Source organism: Phocoena sinus, chromosome 15 (assembly GCF_008692025.1).
Source record: "Phocoena sinus isolate mPhoSin1 chromosome 15, mPhoSin1.pri, whole genome shotgun sequence".
Taxonomy (NCBI): domain Eukaryota; kingdom Metazoa; phylum Chordata; class Mammalia; order Artiodactyla; family Phocoenidae; genus Phocoena; species Phocoena sinus.
Window position 1 is genome coordinate 84,192,266 of NC_045777.1, and position 19,552 is coordinate 84,211,817.

Consider the following 19,552-nt stretch of genomic DNA (forward strand, 5'->3'; position numbering starts at 1 on the left):
GTGGTGACCAGCTTAGAGACATCAGCCTGCTTGCTTCCTAATTTGGTCAGAGTATGCTTCAGGCAGCCTTGCCTAACTTAGAAAAACACAAACACAGGGAGTAGCTTTGATACAGCAAAGGGGAATTTCCTTTTATCAAAAGACCTACAGTTTGCCTCTTACTTCCTCTAAAAAAAGGAAGTAACACTTTGGGAGGCTGTAGCTTGCCCTGCAGTTCCCTCTTTACGCCTGCTTCTTCATGCCAGCTTCTTCCAGCTAGTTCCTGCTCTTTCCTCCTCATCCTTAGTGCCTCTCAATGTTTACAGTTTAATTTTATTCTTAAGGATACCCATTTTCCACTTGAATGTTCATCAACAGGGAACAGATTACATATGGACATTCATACAATGGCATACACCAGGGGTTGGCAAACTTTTTTTTGTAAAGGGCAAGATAGTAAATATTTTAGTCTTTTTGGACCATATAAATCTGTCAGAGCTGCTCAACTTTGCCTTTGTAGCTTGCAAGCAACCGTAGACAATATGTGAACAAATGAATGTGGCTGTGATCCAGTTAAGATTATATTTACAAAGAGAGGCAACAGAACAGATTTGACTTGTGAACCGGTACACCATAGCATTAAAGAGAATGACATGGGTCCAGTTGTGCCAATCTGGAGCTATCACCAAGATGTATTAAGTAAAAAAATTAAATAAAATAAAACAAGGTATAGAACAGTGGGTATTGTATGCTTATATCTGGTCTCACATGGGAGGAGGAGGAGATGGGTGCCAACATGTGAATAAAATCTGTGTGGAAGGATAAGTAAGAAATTGGTTACAGGGAATTGCTTTGGGGGAGGCTTACTCTGAGGGTAAGGCAGGAGAGGGGGAGTACTGTGTGCGTGTACTACTTTTCCAATTAAAAAATAACTGTACCCATTTTCATCAACCCAGTCATCTCTGAACTTTTAAAACAAAAGGATTTTATTTTATTTGTTTTTAGGGAACTTGAAAAGAATGATAGACATGTGATTTTAAAAACATGCTTGTATATTTTCAAACCCATAAACCTTTCTCCTGGATCCCTGTGAGGGCTGACTTCACCACCCTCAAAAGGAGTGCTTTGCCTCAGGTTGTAGGTGACGTGATGCAATTTTGTGGCCAGTGGAAAGAGCTGGAACTCTGGCAGCTCTGCCTTTCTTCTCGCTGGCCTTTCTGCAGGAGCCCCATCTCTAGCGCACAGAACATATGCTACCAGTGAGAAAACCTTGGCACAGAAGTCAGAGCCCTGTGGGAATAGATACAGCTTTCAGTAACTATGATTCAAGGCTGCTTCCAGCTGCTTCCTTTTCCCACAGAGACTATTTCTGACTAACAAGTAAGGATGGGTTCTGATTCACCCAAGCATTGCTATCACCGGCTTTTAAAATGTCTGGTTTTGGTTGTGAAACCAGCAGAGAAAGTTGTTACTTTCCTAGTATGTAAAGCAGTTCACTTTTGGTACGTGAGGGACAAGTGAAAGGTTGTGTCTGCTTAAAAGGTAATGTAGCTGCAAACAGCTCAGGAGTCACAGATGGCTGTCCACCTTGCTTCAGGGCCCCCTCCCCCATCTCCTAAGCAAATGTTTTTCAGATAGCCATGCTCATCCTCTCCCACTCCTAATTTGCAGGCTTGTTTGCTGTCATTCGGTTCTAACACAAAGATCTGTTTAGGAATGTTGGATATCGTACCTTTTGAAATCCCCCCTTGGAAACACGGTGGGATGGAGATTTGCAGAGATGGGGAAGCAGTTGCAACAACATCGTCTTCTGTCTCTTGCACTGAAGGAGTACCTGGCTGCCAGACTGGGACCTGTTCTGCATCACGTGTCTTGACTTTCCTGTAAAAGCTTAAGTGGGAAGGTACCAGTTTTGCTGAACAAGCAGGCATTGCCTTTTATAAGAGCAGTCATTTAAAACACCAGAAAGGTGATTGAAAGATACTGGCATAGTTTCCTCTGACCTCAATTTCATATACTGGTAACTCTTCAGTGCCTGAGACTTAGCACTGATGCCCTCCCCACCAGGTGGCCAGAGGCATGTGTCCACTGCAGAGGAGAGGAGAAACTATACTCAGCTTGATGAAGGACACTGAGAAGTACTTCGCTGTACATACTGCCCCTAAAGGGAAGCTGGACGTTTTAAAAAATAAATTTAAAACCCCCCATCACCTCTCTCCCCCACACCCTCCCTGCTTCTCTCTCTCTCTCTCTCTCTCTCTCTCTCTCTCTCTCTCTCTCTCTCGCTCACTCTCTCTCTCACACACACCATACACACACACCACACACACACACGCTCTCCTCTTCTGCCAACACCGCCTGCCTCCCCCCAGCTCTCCCCATTACTGCTTTTAACCTTGAAACCTCTGTTGCACATTTACGCATTCATCCTGTTCCTGCTCTTGCATTATTAATGGGCCTGGAGCAATCCAGCCAGAACACTGACATTACTAATTACTGCTTATAACCGAGAAGTAAGGAGCAGGGAGTAAAGTGGGTCACAAGACAGTGTCATAACAATAAAATACTGCTGTCAGGCAAAATTGCTCGTGTCGGTACTGTTTGTTGAGGGTAGAGGTGGATCTTCACCATAAGCCGACCCAGCAGAGACCCTGTTGGTGGGAGGGGAGGTGCTCTTAACATCACATCGGTCACCCCAGTCTCACTGTCTGTGCACAGGGTTAGAGAAGAGGGTGCGTTTCTGTCAGAACTTTGAAACATCCAAAACTCTTATCATGGCAGAACAACCCCTTTGAAAGCGAGCTCTTTGTGCGCTGGTGGTATGAGCCGGACAGGATTGTGTTAATGTGGCAGGAGAGGCGTTGCAGGGAGACTGCGGGGAACCGGCTTCCGCCCTCGCTTGGCCATGTGCCGTGTGCTGGCATCAGCCTTTCACCTCCAGGTCTGAGTCTGCCTACGTGAGTTAAGTCTCCCTCCAGCCCCCAGATCCCAGCTTCGTGCGAATGTGACACGTCGGTGTTGTTGGGAGATGTAAGCTTGGCAGAACGAGCACGTGCACTTACCTGAGGTACAAAAGGCTGGGCGGCAGAGCGTTACCAAAGGGCAGGGGCCAGCCGCCCCCCTTCTTCCCTGTGGAACGGAGCCCTGCTTATGCGAGGGCGTGTTTGGTTGACGGCCCCTGTGAGCTGGTGTAGTGGTTTCTGTGAGAGGTGAGGACAGCACCTCCTCCCGTTGTTGCTTCAGGGAGAGGAGAATTTCATGCCGCTGGAGCCGCCTTTAATGTCACCTGGGGAACCTTAGCAAACTGATCTGTAATCAAAAGCCTGCCCAGCTTCTGAGGAACACTGACCATGTCTTCTAGAGTAAGAGGAAGTAGAAAGGGACTTCAAAGGTAAGAGTAAACCGTAAGACAGTTGAGCTCTGCAAACGTGGGTTACCTGCCCCCTCACGTATCATTTTCTTGAACGCTTCATTTCTAAATTATTTTACTCAAGTGTGCTATCATGCAATCACAACCCTGAGTCCAGGAGAAAAGGAAAACTACTTTGAAATAATGTTTTTTAATTGTTGAAAAGCAGGAAAAACCATTTTGAGAGGACACAAAGCTTATATTTTTCTTGGAAAGAAAACAGCTTCACGAAAGTGAGCAGTTATTAATCATTTGATGGTAGAACTGAAAGGATGTGGGCTTCTATGTTCCCTGCTTCATGATCTGCCTCTCTTTTCTTTTTCTTTCTTTTTTAATACTAAAAATACTAAGAATTGAGAGAATGTAGGGAGAATGAATCATGGTTCTCAAAACTGAAAGTAAATCCTCTCGCTTTTCCCACATCTCACACACCAGCACGATGCTGAAGCAGGCCGCATGGGAGGGCAGGCACTCCTTCCAGTTCCACGCCCCCAGCTCTCCCAGTGGGCATGAGTGGTCCTGGTGGTGGTGCTACATCCCAGGAACTTATTTTGTCTTAAGGTCTTGACATGAGGGATGGAGCCATGGCAGATCCACTTAAGGAAGAAAGGTTGTTTCCTTAATCCAGTTCTTCGAATGTTTTCATTTGTTTGTTTTTCTGGTCTCTCAATCAACATTTGAATTCAGAATCTCTTAAATTTTTACTTTAAAAAGCAGTGATCTGGGAATTCCCTGGCCGTCCAGTGGTTAGGACTCAGCACTTTCTCTGCCGGGGCCTGGGTTCAATTCCTGGTCAGGGAACTAAGATTCTGCAAGCTGCACAGCCCAGAAAAAAAAAAAAAAAAGATTAAAAAACAGCGATCTGAAAAAAAAAAAAAAAAACAGCGATCTGCATAGTAATGTTGACTGTTGTCTTCATTTAGGAGCCTGAGTCATACTTTATCAAAAGCAACGCTTTTTGGCTTCCCTGGTGGTGCAGTGGTTAAGAATCCGCCTGCCAATGCAGGGGATACGGATTCAAGCCCTGGTGTGGGAAGATCCCACATGCCGTGGAGCAACTAAGCCCGTGCACCACAACTATTGAGCCTGCGCTCTAGAGCCTGTGAGCCACAACTACTGAAACCCATGCACCACAGCTACTGAAGCCCGCGTGCCTAGAGCCTGTGCCCCGCAGCAAGAGAAATCACTGCAATGAGAAGCCCACGCACCACAGCGAAGAGTAGCCCCTGCTCGCCGCAACAGGAGAAAGCCTGTGTGCAGCAACAAAGACCCAAGGCAACCAAAAATAGAATAAATAAAAATAAATAAATTTTTTTTAAAAATTCTTCTGTTGATAAGAAAGTAAGATGGATAAATTGAGAATTGGCCCACTGCTAGAGTAACCAGCAAAATTTTTCATAACCCATTCCAAAAAATAGATATAATATATATAGGAAAGATCTATAAGTACTGATCAGGAAATCTCTCCAAGAAGTGCACTTTCGAGTGCAAAAAGCAAGGTAAAATGGGTGCAGTGTGAGCTTTTTTTCTGGAATGAAACACAGGCTTTCACTCATTAGGCCTTTTTGTATTTCTCAGCATGTACATGTATTTTTTTTTTTTCTTTGACCGGTGTCCACAGAAATTTAAAAAACAAAAACTACCCCAGCATAGAATTCTGAGCTTCAGCTGACCACTTTTTCCCCTGACGTTCAGTCTGTTTGGAATGAACGGATCGGTAGCTCCTCCTTCTCTTTCTTCATGGTTTCTGAATATGTGACTGTGTCATATTAAGTAGTTTTCACCCTACTTCATTTACCGTCTGCTTATACTTTTCATAGCTTTTTACTCTACTTTTTCTCTCAATATAAAAATAATTGAAAGAAGGTAATCATTGCCAGAATTATCTCGGTTTTACACAATTCTGTGCTTTTAACAGTAGAATGAAAGCCTGGTGCCCTCGCTGGCCAGCTGTAGGAATCCAGGACTGGAAGCAGGAATGTCTTCTGTTAAGAATAGTCTCGTGACTCTTCCAGGAAAGCTTGGCAGAGCTTCAGACAATGTAGACAGTAAAGTTCCATTTTCTTCACTTGAACTGAAGTGCTCCCTCCGTCTGTTAGACCTGGAGCTGTGTCAGAAGTAAATGAAATTCACTAGGCAAAAACTTTTGACATTAAAATAAATGTTTTGGGGACTTCCCTGCGGTCCGGTGATTAAGACTCCATGCTCCCAATGCAGGGGGCACAGGTTCGATCCCTGGTCGGGGAACTAAGATATCCCACATGCCACTGGTGCGGCCAAAAATAAAATAAAATAAAATAAATGTTTTAAGTTTTCTCAGGGAACAGAACACAAAGACTTTGTTCATTGAACAAAGATCTGTTCTCTGATATTTATTTACTGCTCCAGTCACCTCTTTAGTTTCATTTCCAAAAGCCAGGACCTTTTATCAGACATAAGTAAAATTGTCAGAACAGCTGTTTTTTCCTGCTAGAAAACAGGGGAAAGAGTATGATAGGAAGTTAATTGTAGTGTAACTTTGAGAATCCTGGGCATAACCTATGTAAACTAGGCAAGTCCTTCAATTTCTAAGTAACATGGTTTCCTCATATGTGAAATGGATATGATGACATTCTCTCCGGGCTATCTGAGGATTGAAGGGAGGGATATTAGTAAAATTCTGAGACAGCACCTTTAATCTTTAAGTCCTTGAAAATGTGGGTAGGTCCATTTATCTTCTCCCTTCCCTCGGACTTGGGAAATAAACAAAAGACGAGGTTTTTACTGTTCTTGATTCCTCCTCATTTGAGGCATTTGGTTTCTCTGCTTCAGTCTTCTCTGAAACGATATTGCTGGATCACTTGGCTTCCTCCTCTGGAATGAGATCTACTTACCTTAGAATCTTTCAAGGGGCAGAGGAGCTTCACACAGACTTTTGGACCTAGAAGAAACTTTAAAATGTCATTTAGATCCACTGGTGTCAGTGTGACAATCCTTCCACAGTATCTTTGTCCAAAAATTAGATACGAGTATACTCTTTCTTTGGTTTCTGAAAACTCTGCCTCTTCCCTTAATTTCGAGGTTTTGATTTGAAACCTGGTATTCCTGACAGATATATTCAGTTGACCATGGTAATGAATCCAGTTGGAATAATCAGGGCTTCTGCTTTTGTTTTTTAAGATCTTCTATAGGTAAAATTCCTTTACCACAGATATCCCTGTCTTTGAAAACTTTGTTAAGTTTTCCAAACTCAGCCATCTTAGCTCAGGCTGCTATAACAAATTACCATAGACCGGGTGGCTTAAACAACCAGCATTACTTCTCACAGTTCTAGAGGCTGGGAAGTCTAAGATCAAGGTGCTGGCAGATTGAGTTCTGGTGAGGGCCCTCTTCCTGGTTTGCAGATGGACATCTTCTCTGTATATCATTACATGACAAAGGGCAGAAGGAACAGGTTCTCCTGTCTCTCCTTATAATGAATCCCATTCATGAGCACTCCCCGCTCATGGCCTTCAAAGGCCCTACCTCCTAATACCATCACATTGGGGGTTAGGATTTCAATGTATGAGTTATCCAAGGACACAGACATTCAGTCCATAACTCCAACTCGCAATGTTTTTAAAGAAAGAATTGATAACTACAGTTGCAACAGAACCAAGCAATTCAGACAAATCATGGGAGCCTTTTGTAGATGATTTGGTCTCCATTGTGACAGCCTTTCCTGGAGGCACCAACGGTTCTGACCAGTAGCACTTAATCAGAGAACTGATAACATTCAGACTGTAAACTGCTTACTGTGTGACTGTCAGCACGTCTTTTACTCTGATTCTCCTCATCAGAAAGATGGACGTGTAATTCCTACTCCACCTTCTCTCAGGGTGGCTGTGAGAAGCAAATGAGGTTCTGTGAGGTGAGAGCACTTTGACAAAGGAGTCAAGAGCTGTTCAGAGACCACGTGGCAGCAGTAGTGTTCTTGAGATTTTTGACAAGTACACGCTTTTTTAGAAATGGAAGATTGGATACCTTCCCTTCAAGACACACAGTATGTTGGGGTGACCAGTCTCTTTCATGGTTGATTATCAAAGAGAAGGTTAACCCTGGAAGATTGACACGAACAAGGAAATAAAGTAGAAGATCCCAGGAGAGCAGAAGCAAAGAACTTTTCCAAGATGCATGTGAGGGCTGCCGCCTCGGGATCCAGAGGGGCAAGGATCAGGGGAGAGTTAAAAAACTAAGTGGAGATTATCACTGGATAACTTATGTGGAGCCTTAAAAGTGAAGATGTTTATCGAGGCACATTTTTCTAAAGCTCAGTATGGACTGAGATTGTATCTGCGTTCTTTCTGCCATGTTTTTACAGTGTGCTTCACTAAATTTTTTACATAGTTTTCTACAAGATCAGTACTTAGAATGCATTATAATGCTGTGAATGTAAAGAATTCACATTTGAAAATGTTTTGCTTTTGTCCAAGCCTTCTTAACATACGTATTTAATTACAAGGCATGAGCGTTAATGGGGCTTTGAACATTTAAAGCTCTTTTCCTGAGATTAATTTGATTTAATTACTCCTGAGATAGATGTTTGCAGCCTTGGTGACTTAGCATTTGGATGCAGCTGTGAGAGAAGAGTGGCTAAACCATGACTTCTGTCAGGTTCAGCTTTTGGCTGTTTATTTCCCTCCCACTGCATACCCTTCCCTCTCATTTTCAGCTCGTCACTTTGTCCTTTTGGTTTTGGGTGGAAAGAGGAAAGGTAATAGAATTTGCCCCTGTGGAGTTCATCTTGTAGCTGGCTGTATTTTCAAAGTAGTAATGTTTAGTGTACATTCCTTAGTGTCCAGTAACAGAACAGTTTCTGTGGCCCTGCTCTCCCAGACTTAAAAAAGTCCTTCCTTGCACCCTGGGTCCTTCAACCTTGGTGGCCTATGGGGAGGGGAGGAGTAGGCCCAGGCCCACAAAAGAGCCCAGACCCCAGACGGGGGCCAGTGGGAGTCCCCCTCTCCTAACATTAGTCGCATCTAGTTCTGAAGGCGGAGGAGGTCCGGGAGCCTGTGGGGCACAGAGGAGGAGTGGCTGTTGAAGGTCACTGTACTCCTTTTCATCTCAGGCCACCTCCACCAGGGGAGCCACCCCGTGTCCACACATCTGCAGTGGGTGACAATCGGGGTGTTTCCTTGGTTCCTACAGCCCGAGTCCAATGAATGAAGGCTCACCCCTCTTTCTGCTGTGGTCTGGTTCCCTGTAGGAAGCAGAGTGTGGCATGAGCAGCTAGTGGCACGGGTGGAAGGGAGACAGAGTTCTGGCCAGCAGAAGCTGGCTTCGCCCGGTGTGGGACTCACCTCAGCAGTCCCCAGCAGCCTCGTCCACATGCGCCTCACAGGAACGGGTGTGGGGGTGGGGAGCAGTGCAGATGGCCCCATCAGGAGCCCACTTTCCCTTCTTGGGGGAGCTAAGCAAGGTGTTTCATTGACTTCTTTAGCCACCTCAAAAAAAAAAAAAAATAAGGCACACCATTTGATTTGCTAAAGGAAGGAACCATGCAAAAGTAAAAGCTTCGTTTTTCCTTCCTATTTGTGAGGTGCCTTTTGGACAGATGTTGCTTGGGAGCCCATTGGAATAGCTGTTAGGAAATCAATAGCGCCCCCTTTCTCCCCCTCTGCTCCATAGGCGGGGCACAGGCACCCAGGCCTGAGGGCAACTGGAGACACTACTCGACCACTCGGGGTGATCTTCGCTGTAAGCCAAGCTGGAATTTCCAGAAACCCCAGGGAGCGTTGTACAACAGGAGTGGTGGCTGGTGCTTCCTGCACAAGCAGGTCAGGGATAACAAAGTCTGGCAGTAGTTTCAACCTCAGGGTTTGTTTTTTTTTTTTTTAGTTTATTTGGTTGTGCTGGGACTTGGTTGTGGCAGGTGGGCCCCTTAGTTGCAGCTCAAGGGTTCCTTTGTTGCTCCACGTGATCTCCTTAGTTGCTTCATGCAAATTCCCAACTGTAGCATGCACATGGTATCCAGATCCCCAACCAGGAATCGAACCCGGGCGCCCCTGCATTGGGAGCGCAGAGTCTTAACCACTGTGCCACCAGGAAAGTCCCTCAGGATTTTTTTTTTTTTTTAATGCAGACTCCCACTTAGAAAGCCCAGCTAATGGAAACACATGTTCGGCCATCACAAATCAGAGCCAAACACTGGCCAGGCTGAACTGCTTCTCTGCCCACTTGTTCTTCACACATCACTGTCTACTTTTATCTAGGCCTTAACTCAGCCATGGCGGCCTTCTCACCATATGTCACTTGTCATATCATAGTGTTGCAATTTTTCTTTTTTTTTTAATTTATTTATTTTTGGCTGCATTGGGCCTTCGTTGCTGCACGTGGGCTTACTCTAGTTGTGGCAAGCGGGGGGCTGCCCTTCGTTGTGGTGTGTGGGCTTCTCGTTGCAGTGGCTTCTCTTGTTGCGGAGCCCAGGCTCTAGGCGCACGGGCTTCAGTAGTTGTGGCATGCAGACTCAGTAGTTGTGGCTCGCGGGCTCTAGAGCGCAGGCTCAATAGTAGTGGCACATGGGTTTAGTTGCCCCGCGGCGTGTGGGATCTTCCCGGACCAGGGCTCGAACCCATGTCCCCTGCATTGTCAGGCAGATTCTTAACCGCTGTGCCACCATAAACAAAAACTACCCCTGTCCCCATCCGGAATTAAGTTAGAAAATCCTGTCTCTCACTTGTCTCTGTAGTAATGGCCAGAGTAATTAGGCTATAAACTCTGCTCGGCTAGTCATGAGCTTTGTACAGATTCTATCCCAAGACACTAATATGATTGATTGCCACCCACTTCCCCCAATAATAACTGTATCACTCATTGATTATCTACTGCTGTGCTCAGCACTCTGAAAACTCTTACCAGCCCTCAGAGTAACCCTGAAAGGCATCATCATCATTCCCGGTTTACCAAATGGGGACACTGAGGCTCAGGGGTTAAGTGCACACCTGTAAATGGCAGAGCCAGGACTGAGGCTCAAGTGTCTGTTTAGAAAGTTCTAGTGAAGCAGTTAAGATCACAGTGCCTGAGTGCCTGTGACCCTGGAGTCTTTACAGGGAGAGTGGGGATAATGTGGTACCTGCTCAGGGTGTGATGAGGAGTGAGGCAGCACCACCAGGCTGTCTTGTTGCTACATAAGAACAGCAGCTGTTGGTTATTGAGCACACACATTTCTCATTTATGTTTACAGAAATCCTGCCAGGTACTTGTTTTCTCCGTTTTTGTTTCCCCGTTTTCTGTGGAAGCAGAGAGGCCAGGACTTCTCAGGGTCACACAGATGCCTCTGATCCTCTGCTCTGCCATGTGGTGCTGCACCTTTAGCTTGCAGGCTGGCATTTGCTTTTTGCCGTATGATTGTAGTCATTCCATATGTACACTGCCGTGCCTTGCTTTTTTACTCAACATAACGTAAGCACTTTTTGCATTCTCTAACCATGTGTAAACATGTGTCATGGGTGGCTGTCATTCCGTCAATCAGGTGTTCTTCAGCTTATTCCCATGCACCCCTGAGCTGGAAATGCAGGAGGCTTTCCGCTTTTTGCTGCTGCAAACAGTGCAGTGCACGGCCTTGTATGTAAAGCCTTCTCTTTTTTAGAATTATTCATGAGGATAGATCTCTAGAGTAGGACTCCTGGGCCCAAGAGAATCAATTTTCTTCTTAAGACTCTTAAGACGTAGTTCCAGATTTCTTTCCAGGGTTGTATATGGTTATCTTTCCTCCAGTACATGCTGCTTATTTTAAAAGGAAAAGTGTCATCTGTTCTTCAGCACAGAGACTGGCTGCCCCAGGCTGAACAGTGACACATGCTGCCTGGCTGCCCTTCAGAGAGGCACTGACACCTTTGAAGGCCTGCTTTGTGAAGTAGCCTTTGAGGTGATTCCGGAGGATTTCAAGACAAAACAGGCATTTTCAGAGTCCAGATTTGAGCAAAAGCAAGTATAGGCCAGCACATCGGTACAGAGTTTGTCCTGGCAGCGTGACACCCACTCTGGTCTCAGTTGTCCTTCTCTGAGTGGACAGTTGTGCTTGCATTTTAGTGCAGGCGTTTCTTAATTGTCCCTGCCGTGAGGAGAGAAGCTGCTGGGGTAAAGAAACAGCATGAGAAGAACCAAAACAAACCGATGGGGGCTTTCCTGGTGGCACAGTGGTTAAGAATCCACCTGCCGATGCAGGGGACACAGGTTCAAGCCCTGGTCCGGGAAGATCCCACATGCCACGGAGCAGCTAAGCCTGCGAGCCACTACTGAGCCCGCATGCCACATCTGCTGAAGCCTAGAGCCCCTGCTCCGCAACAAGAGAAGCCACTGCAATGAGAAGCCCGTGCACTGTGATAAAGAGTAGACCCCGCTTGCCACAACTAGAGAAAGCCCGTGCACAACAGCGAAGACCCAACACAGCCATAAATAAATACATACATACATCGGATGTGCCTGTGAAGCCGTCATTGTGAGAGTGGGCGCACGTGTTCCATCCTGGTTGCTGTTGACTCAGGGAGTTTGTCACCTTTGGTCACCTTTGTAGCATCCTTTTTTTAAAATTTATTTATTTTTGGTTTAGATTCTGGTTCTTCCAGCACTACAGGGTCCAGGCTAGCAGTGATTCTGGATTTAGGCTTCGGGAAACATGGGAGTGGGTGGGTTTGAGGTAGAGCTGAGAGGACTGGCTGGTGGGATAAGTGGGGGGGGGGGGGGGGGGGGTGAAGAAAAAGGAAGAATCCAGGGTTTTTGCTTGCACAGCTAGTGGGTGGTGGTATCCCTTAGTGATACAGAGGAGACTAAGAACAGCTTTGTGGGGAGGTGAGGGGATCAAACTTTGTGTTTCAGACGTGTCTGTGATGCCTTTTAGACCTCCAGGCAGAAATGTTGAAGAGCCAGTCGGATATGCAGGCCTACCACTTAGGGAAGCTGTCAGAGCCAGAGTAGAGCCAGGCACCACCGATCCTGCCTGCATGGGAGAGCCTCAGAGCCTGGCGTGTCAGCTGGGGAGGGAGTGGATGAGAGGGGACTGCTGGTTTTGCCTGGGAGAGTTGAGGAAACATTATAGAAGTGACTTTAGGATTGGACCTGGAAGGCTGCTGGGTAGCTAGGGCAGAGGAGTGGGGAAAGGCCTCCCAGAAGGAGACACAGCATATTTAAGGTGTGTTTCTGAGGGAGGAGTGGGGCGGTGGCCGGTGGTGAGCCATTTGGTGAAGGGGACAGTCCTTGTGGGAAGAGTGTGGGCGTCTTCTTGTTAACAATAGCAGGTCCATCCAGGGTGGGAAAGGGGATGATATGATCAAATAAAGGTTTTCAGAAGATTATTCTGGCAGCAGTTTGAAAAAAGGACTGAAAGTGAGAAGAGATTGAAGGCAGGGAGGGCAGTAAGAAGATAGCGTAAGGATGCAGCTCAGCCACACACAGGCAGTGCAGTGCAGTTAGCGCTGCTGCTTTCATCCTTAGAGTGATGGCGGAGCCACCGTGCTCCCTGCCCTGGGGCTCTGGCAGCTCAGCAGAAAGGTGGATATGAGTGGGCCAACGTGCTGTGTGGACAGTGGAGGTTCTGGCTTTATCGATCCAAGTGTGTTGGGAAGGCTGGCTCTTTATCAGTGTGATGGTCTAGCTGCTCAGGTTCTATCTCACCAAGGGCAATGCTAAAGACACGCCTGTTCCTGTTTCTGTAAGACCAGTTGTTTAAAATGCACACACTCACACTAATACTCTCTCCTGGTGGCTTTTTTTCCTTTTCTTTTTTTTTTAATTGTATCCTGCAACAGCACATTCCACTGGCAGATTCCACAACAGGAATGTTCTTTCACTTGCTTGATTTCAGTGGTTTGATTTTGTGGTCTGTTGCCATAGCGCCTGGAGCTAAGGCCTTATCAGATAACTGCGCATCTGGTGAAGACTTCAACTCCCAGGAACTGGAGGCAAGGAGAACTGTCAAGGGGCTCTCCGGTCAGCTCTCCCAATACTGGGAGGCCTCGCCCAAGTTCTGGCTTCCTAACAATCTGTTCCACCAAATACATCTCTTTAGTGTATCAGTAAATACACCATTTGTTTATATAGTATTTTCTCTGTGCTGCACCATTCTGGGGCGAAAGAATTTGCCCAGAGTCACTAGACAGTGGCAAAGCAGGTTGTTAGTCCAGCACTCTTCACTGGGGCTGGCTGGAACAGCACTGCCACTGCCTGCGTTCAAATCCCAGCCCCTCCACCAGCTAGTCGTGTGGCCTTACACAGCCCCCTTCACCCTCTGTCTCAGTTTCCCCTACTGTGAAAATAGGGAGGAGAATAGCCCCCTCCTGAGAGATTGGCTATAAGGATTGAATGACTTAATATAAGTAAGATGTGTAGTCCATGGGCATTCAGTGAATGTTAGCTGTTACTATTATTCATCCCACTGTGTATCTCATTTCTCTTACTCTTAGATTTGGCAACTTTACTAAGTCTTTTCAATATTCTATACTTGGTGGCTCCCATAAATTTCCCTGTGGCTCTTCCCAGGGTTGTTCCAGTCCCTGTGTGGTCAGGGTTATTGGAAAGTAACTGGAAGCCAACCATACTGCCCATGTTGTTTCCAGGTGCTCATCCTCCGCTCACCTGCGGCATCCTCAGTTTCCTCAGCAGTGTCTACGGACCTGGGTTTCAGTTCTTTAATGCGCTCATTGCTCTGTCAGTTCTCTCGATTTCCCTTTGCCTTTTAAGTGAGAGAAACCAGCTCTCACTTGGTAACCTGCTGTCCAAAAATAGGCTCTGCCACCTTCTGTATGAGGGGGCCTCTCCGACTCAAGTTATTGCTCTAGACCCCCCCCCCCCCCCGCCTCCCCCCATGGGGCAGGGTTTTCCTGCGGCTGTGTTTGGCAGGCATGAGGCCTGGAGGCCCAGGCTGTGATGATAGCGATGGCAGAGCAGCAGCTAAAAGGTCTGTTAGTCTACTGCTGGGTGCCGCCACCCTGTGGATACTAGAAGTGCAGCGTCTCATTCAGTCCTGTAACACTGTTACCTCTCCTTCATAGACGAGGAAACTAAAGCTGGGAGATGAGCTGCTAGCCCACGGTCACCATTCAGTGAGTGGCCGAGGAAGACCACCCACATCTGCCCAGAGCCAGTCTCCTGAGCACCAGGTTGTGTGGGGAGCCCAAGTTGCCTTAACCTCACTGCGCTCATCTGTAGAATGAGGTTAACTGTACATACTTGGTGAGGCTGCGATGCTGGCCAGAGGATATCTCGGGCAGATCTTGACCATGTTAGTTCCCGTCCTGAGACTGGGCACAAGCCTTAATGTTCTGTAGATGCTGTTTATTAAATGTGGATAAAAATATTTACGTTGCCTGAGCTCAGATGACGTAAAGCTGTATTGCGTATTTCTCTGCCGGTGGGTGTTTTCAGTAAATTGAAAGCCTTGTAGATGGCAGTGAGATGGGAAGGTTTCTGAGGACCATTTTCTTACTGGTCTAGTGAGGAACTGACAGTTACAGCAGGCAGTCAGCAGAGGGCCTCAGAGCCTCACAAATAAGCGCAGATTCTGGCCCTCTCAGGGAGGCCAAGGCCAGCCTTCTTTGGCTTCAGTGGGCGTGCAGTCAGGCAAGCCCAAACTGGAGTGCCCATCTCTGAACTTGGGAGGAAACTCCACCCCCTTCGATATCAAGATAGGGGCTAGGTGGAAGATAGAAATCACAGTTACAGAAGTACAGTTGCAAAATCTGGTGGCCTGCTAGTTGGGAATATGTGTAGTCTTGCTTTGAGGGTGGGGCGGAGGATTGTGTGGTATGCCATTGTATGTAAAAGAGGAACGCATCGGCTCTGCGGGAACCGGGAGGTGAACAAGAAACTATTTATCTAACTCCTTCACACCCCAGTATCCCCTTGCTCTGGTTTTTATTGGGTTCTGCTTCAGTAACCCGCATGGCCTCTGCATGTATAACCCCCTCCCTGGGCAGACTCTTTCCTGGGAAGTCCTGCATAACGCTTCCAGGATTGTGGACAGCAACTGCCGAGTGAAGTAATGACAGACACACCCGGAAGAGGATTAAGCTGTTTCGCTCTTAACCCTCAGTATTAGCAATTGAATGGCCAGATTCCAGACTGGTTATTAGTAATTTCTTTCTAATCTGAGGATCCTGATTATAGGTGTAGTGACAAGCTCTTGGAACAATGCCTTTATAAGTGCTTGTTGTTGTTATAGTCTACCAAAAACTGTATATCGACCTTTATTTTTATTTTTTTATGGTTTATTTTGGCCAAGCCACACGGCATGCAAGATCTTAGTTCCCCGACCAGGGATCGAACCCTGGCCTTTGGCAGTGAGAGTGAGGAGTCCTAACCACTGGACCACCAGGGAACTCCCCGTATATGGGCCTTTAAATCGTGGCCTGGATCTTACATTCATTCCCTTTTTTCCCCATGGATGTCCCTTTTTTTCTCCTTTATAGTGGAAAGCTTAGAAAAATGGCAAGAAAGCCAAAAGAATGCAGTTATATCACTAGCAATAAAATTTATCTCATGCTCACCTTTAGTGAATGTAGGAGGCATTCATTGCCTGTGCTGCACGTACAGTAAGAGCACATAGTGTTCAGAGGGCAGGGGAATCCTTGGTGACTCCTTGATTGATGCGTGGAAGTACATGTTCAGCAGTCTCTAAGTAATATGTGTTTGCCCTGAAGTGAACACCTTGACAGTTTAGAAATAATGCTAATACAAAATAAAATCATTTTCAGCTTTCCACACCTTATAATTACATCAGAGTACCCTGAAACTGTTGGGTGGGCAGGCCCCACTTGTGTGTGTGTGTTATACCAATATTTTACTTAAACTGGGCCGCTAGTTAGGTTTTCTTAGGAAGGTCATAGAACAGAACAGGATCTGGTTTGTTTTGGTTTGCTTTTGTTTGGCTTTGTCTTTAAGAAACAGTAACCCCTACCCACTGGAAACATAGACCTTGGATGAGAGTATTTCCGGCATTCACTGGTCCCATTTTGGAGCACCCCAGCTGGGTGCACACCTGGTCATAGGCCCAAGGTCAGCCTTGAAATAATAGCAGGGGACAATGGCTGGAGGGGAAGTACTTTGAACCTGAGGCCCAAGGAAGGCCAGTGGCCTTTCTGTCTGTCATGGTTCTCATATTGTACTGTTTGTGAGTCCTTTATTTCTTTACCACTTGCTAGGCCTAAAGTGCCATTCTTCTGCAAGAATAAGGGCTTAGATTAGACTGGCTTTTTCCAGCACAAGCCTACTCTTTCTAATTGTGCACCTGTCCCCCTTTTGTGCCCTCTCAGGGTGTCTGGGGTGCTGTTTATGTTCCAAGAGTGCCGTCGAAGCTGTGGTAGCCCTGCAGACAGGCAGACAGGACCGAAGCAGTAGGTCTGGAGCAGGCTGCGCCACTTTGTTCCACACAGAAATGCCATGTGGACAGAGGCTGCAGGGAAGCAGCTCACTGGCTCTGCTGCAAGTGCTGCTGGGAGATTTCCCCAGCAGCGGTTCTGACAGGGCTTACCTTGTTTCAGAGTCGTACTCATTTTTTGCACCTGCTGTCAACACTTTCACTGTCAGCTTCGTTTTGTGTTAAAATTTGCATAAATTTTTAAGGTATGAAGCTGGGGAAAAAAGCATTTCTTTCAGATAGTGGTGGTGCTATGAGCTTCATGATCTGTGTGGTCCTGCCTCTCTACTCCATCCACGGAGATACAGCCCAGAAAAGTCACTTCCCTTGCAGGAGCCTTAGATTCTTGTCTGTGACTCACTTGCCTCTGTGCAGGGGGTTAGGGATTGACAAGATGATGGGTGTGAAGCACCCAGTAGAGTAAGCAGTATATAGCAGGTATTTAATAAACGATGCCATATCTGAGTCTTTGAGAGTTGATACTTCTTCTTTACACGCTGTTATTTTAAAATCAAATTTTAACCTTTCAGTTAAATTGCGGGAGTTTTGCTCTGTTACATATGAAGCTAACATATGCAAACATTAACCGTTTTACCTCCACATTGCTTTAAAGGCTCCCTTCTTTGCGCTCCTACAAGTGGGTGTCAGCATTTCTTTGAACAATCTTCCCAAGGATTCCTTGACTGGCAGATTTTTCTCATAGCCTGTGATGACTTAGGGTTGTTTGGGTTTTTTCGTCTAAATCTAGCCGTGTGGAAGAATTTCTTCAGAATCTCTTATCTCCCCACTTCACCTGGTCGGACTTTCACTCTGGACTGTAGCTGTGGCCTCCTGCACTCAGTCTCCTGACTCTCTTGTCCTCCCTCCAGTATGCCCTATAATGTTGTCAGCCTTGCTGTTCCTTCACATCACCCAGTTAGAACCTGCAGTGGCTTCTAGAGCCCAGGCCTTTGACACTCTTCCAAAAGAAAGAAATCTGGCCTCTGCCTCCTGATTTCTCACAGACCAGACCAGGTCCTCCACGTGCCTGCCTCTGCTTGTGCACGTGCCTTCACCTGGACCATATTCTTCACCTCTTGTCCTGCTGTCTCCACAAAGCCCTCTCCAGTCCACACTGCTCTGTGGATCCACATTAATAAAGTAGATAAATTGGCAGGTAAATAGACAGGTAGGTAGGTAGGTAGGCAGGCAGAGGCCCTGTTTTATACTTTGGAGCTCCACAGAAGAATCTCAGTAACCACTGACTATTTAACCTGCTTCCCCCTCTCAGGTAGGGCTGGTGCCAGATGTAGTACTGCCCACAGGTGGGGTTTGACAGTTTAGAAATAATGCTAATACAAAACAAAATCATTTTCAGCTTTCCACACCTTATAATTACATCAGAGTACCCTGATGGGGTTTGGTGTTGGAGAGAATACATCTGTCTCAGCATCAGATTGTTCAGTAAACTGGTCTCAGGCAGTCCAGTTGGTGCAGAGCGGATACCCACACTGTGCATGCGTGTCCCCGTCCCACCATGAGAGTGGGTGGAGAGGCTGATAGATACCACCCCATGTCTCTTGTAAAGACAGAACAAACCTATAAATTGCAGCTTCTTAGGCCAAGGCTTAGGAAGTCTCAGCACTCCTGTAGATTTTCTGACCAGGGGATCCCCGGAGGTCAAGCGATAGGATCCAGAGAGAGAACCTCAAGCACAAAGCGCCTCAGCTTCTCACCTTCCATCCTAGACCCCGTACTCCCCGCAGCTCCCTTCTCCTCCACTCTCCCACCTCTCCTCGCAACCTGCCACCAAGTTCTCTCCAAATCTCTCCTCTGCCCTGCGCTGCTCGCCCGGATCACAGCAGCCTCCTCACAAGGCTTCCACTTCCAGTTTCATGCTCCATACCTGCACTGGAGTGATCTCCTGCAGAACAAACTTGGCCACGTTGTCTCCTGTTTAACACCCTCCATAGCCCCCACGGCTCTTAGGATGCACCTTAGGAGGCCTTACACATCTGGCCCGGGATCTAGTTGGCCTCACCAGACTCCTCTCCTGCACATCTTCCTTCTCCCAGCATCATGTTCCAGCCCCACACGACTTGAGTTTCCTCACTAGACCAGCTCTCTCACACCTCTGCTCTTTGTACTTGTTACACCCTCCACCCTCTCCTGGATGACTCTTCCTGAACCTTTGAACCTCAGCCAGACCCTCTCCTTTGTGCAGCCTTCCCAGGCCCCACCCCTCCCCTGAACAGCTAGAACACCATGTGACCCTTCTCTCTTGTCCCACTCTACAGTAGCCGATACCTGAACAGAAACACTGTAGGATCCACCTCTTAGCCGGCACCTATTCAGGACCTGGCATAAGCGTTTGTTTGGAGGAACAAGTTAGTCAGTCATGAGGAGTGGACACCACCACTCCCTGATGATCTCTGCTTTATGAGAAGACAGCTCTTTTCACAGAGGCCTTTTCCGAGCAGCAGTAACCATGAACTCTTGTACTTGTCTTGGGAGGGTGTGGGGGCCTGGGGAGAAAGGTGGAGAGGGAGCAGTGTCTTGATGGTTAAGGAAAACCACACATACCTTTGTAAAAAGGGTGGGGGCAGGGTGGAGACAGCCGGACCAGCTGGTGAGTGGCAGCAGTTCAGTAGCTGGATGAACAAACAAGCCTAAACCTAGAGCCAAGGTTGTGAATGTTTCCTTGGTGCCAGTGCTCATCCCTCAGCTGTGCCCGGTCCTAAATCTGGTCTGTAAAGTGCAGAAAACCCTACCCCCAGCACACGCGTGTGTGCGCACACACACACACACACACACAC

General features: G+C 46.9%; 1 protein-coding gene across 8 annotated transcripts in view; it reads left to right on the plus strand.

The window, feature by feature from the left end:
* Positions 1-19,552, plus strand: part of RNF216 (ring finger protein 216) — a 172,847-nt gene that overhangs the window by 96,050 nt on the left and 57,245 nt on the right. Inside the window, exon 14 of one of the 8 annotated variants that reach the window (XM_032607109.1) lies at positions 4,312-4,451. The exons of the other annotated variants lie outside the window; for them this stretch is intronic. Coding sequence (XP_032463000.1) covers positions 4,312-4,374 — 63 coding nt within the window. The 3' untranslated portion in view covers positions 4,375-4,451. Of the gene's footprint in view, positions 1-4,311; positions 4,452-19,552 lie in introns of those variants that run through there. 8 annotated transcript variants of the gene reach the window in all.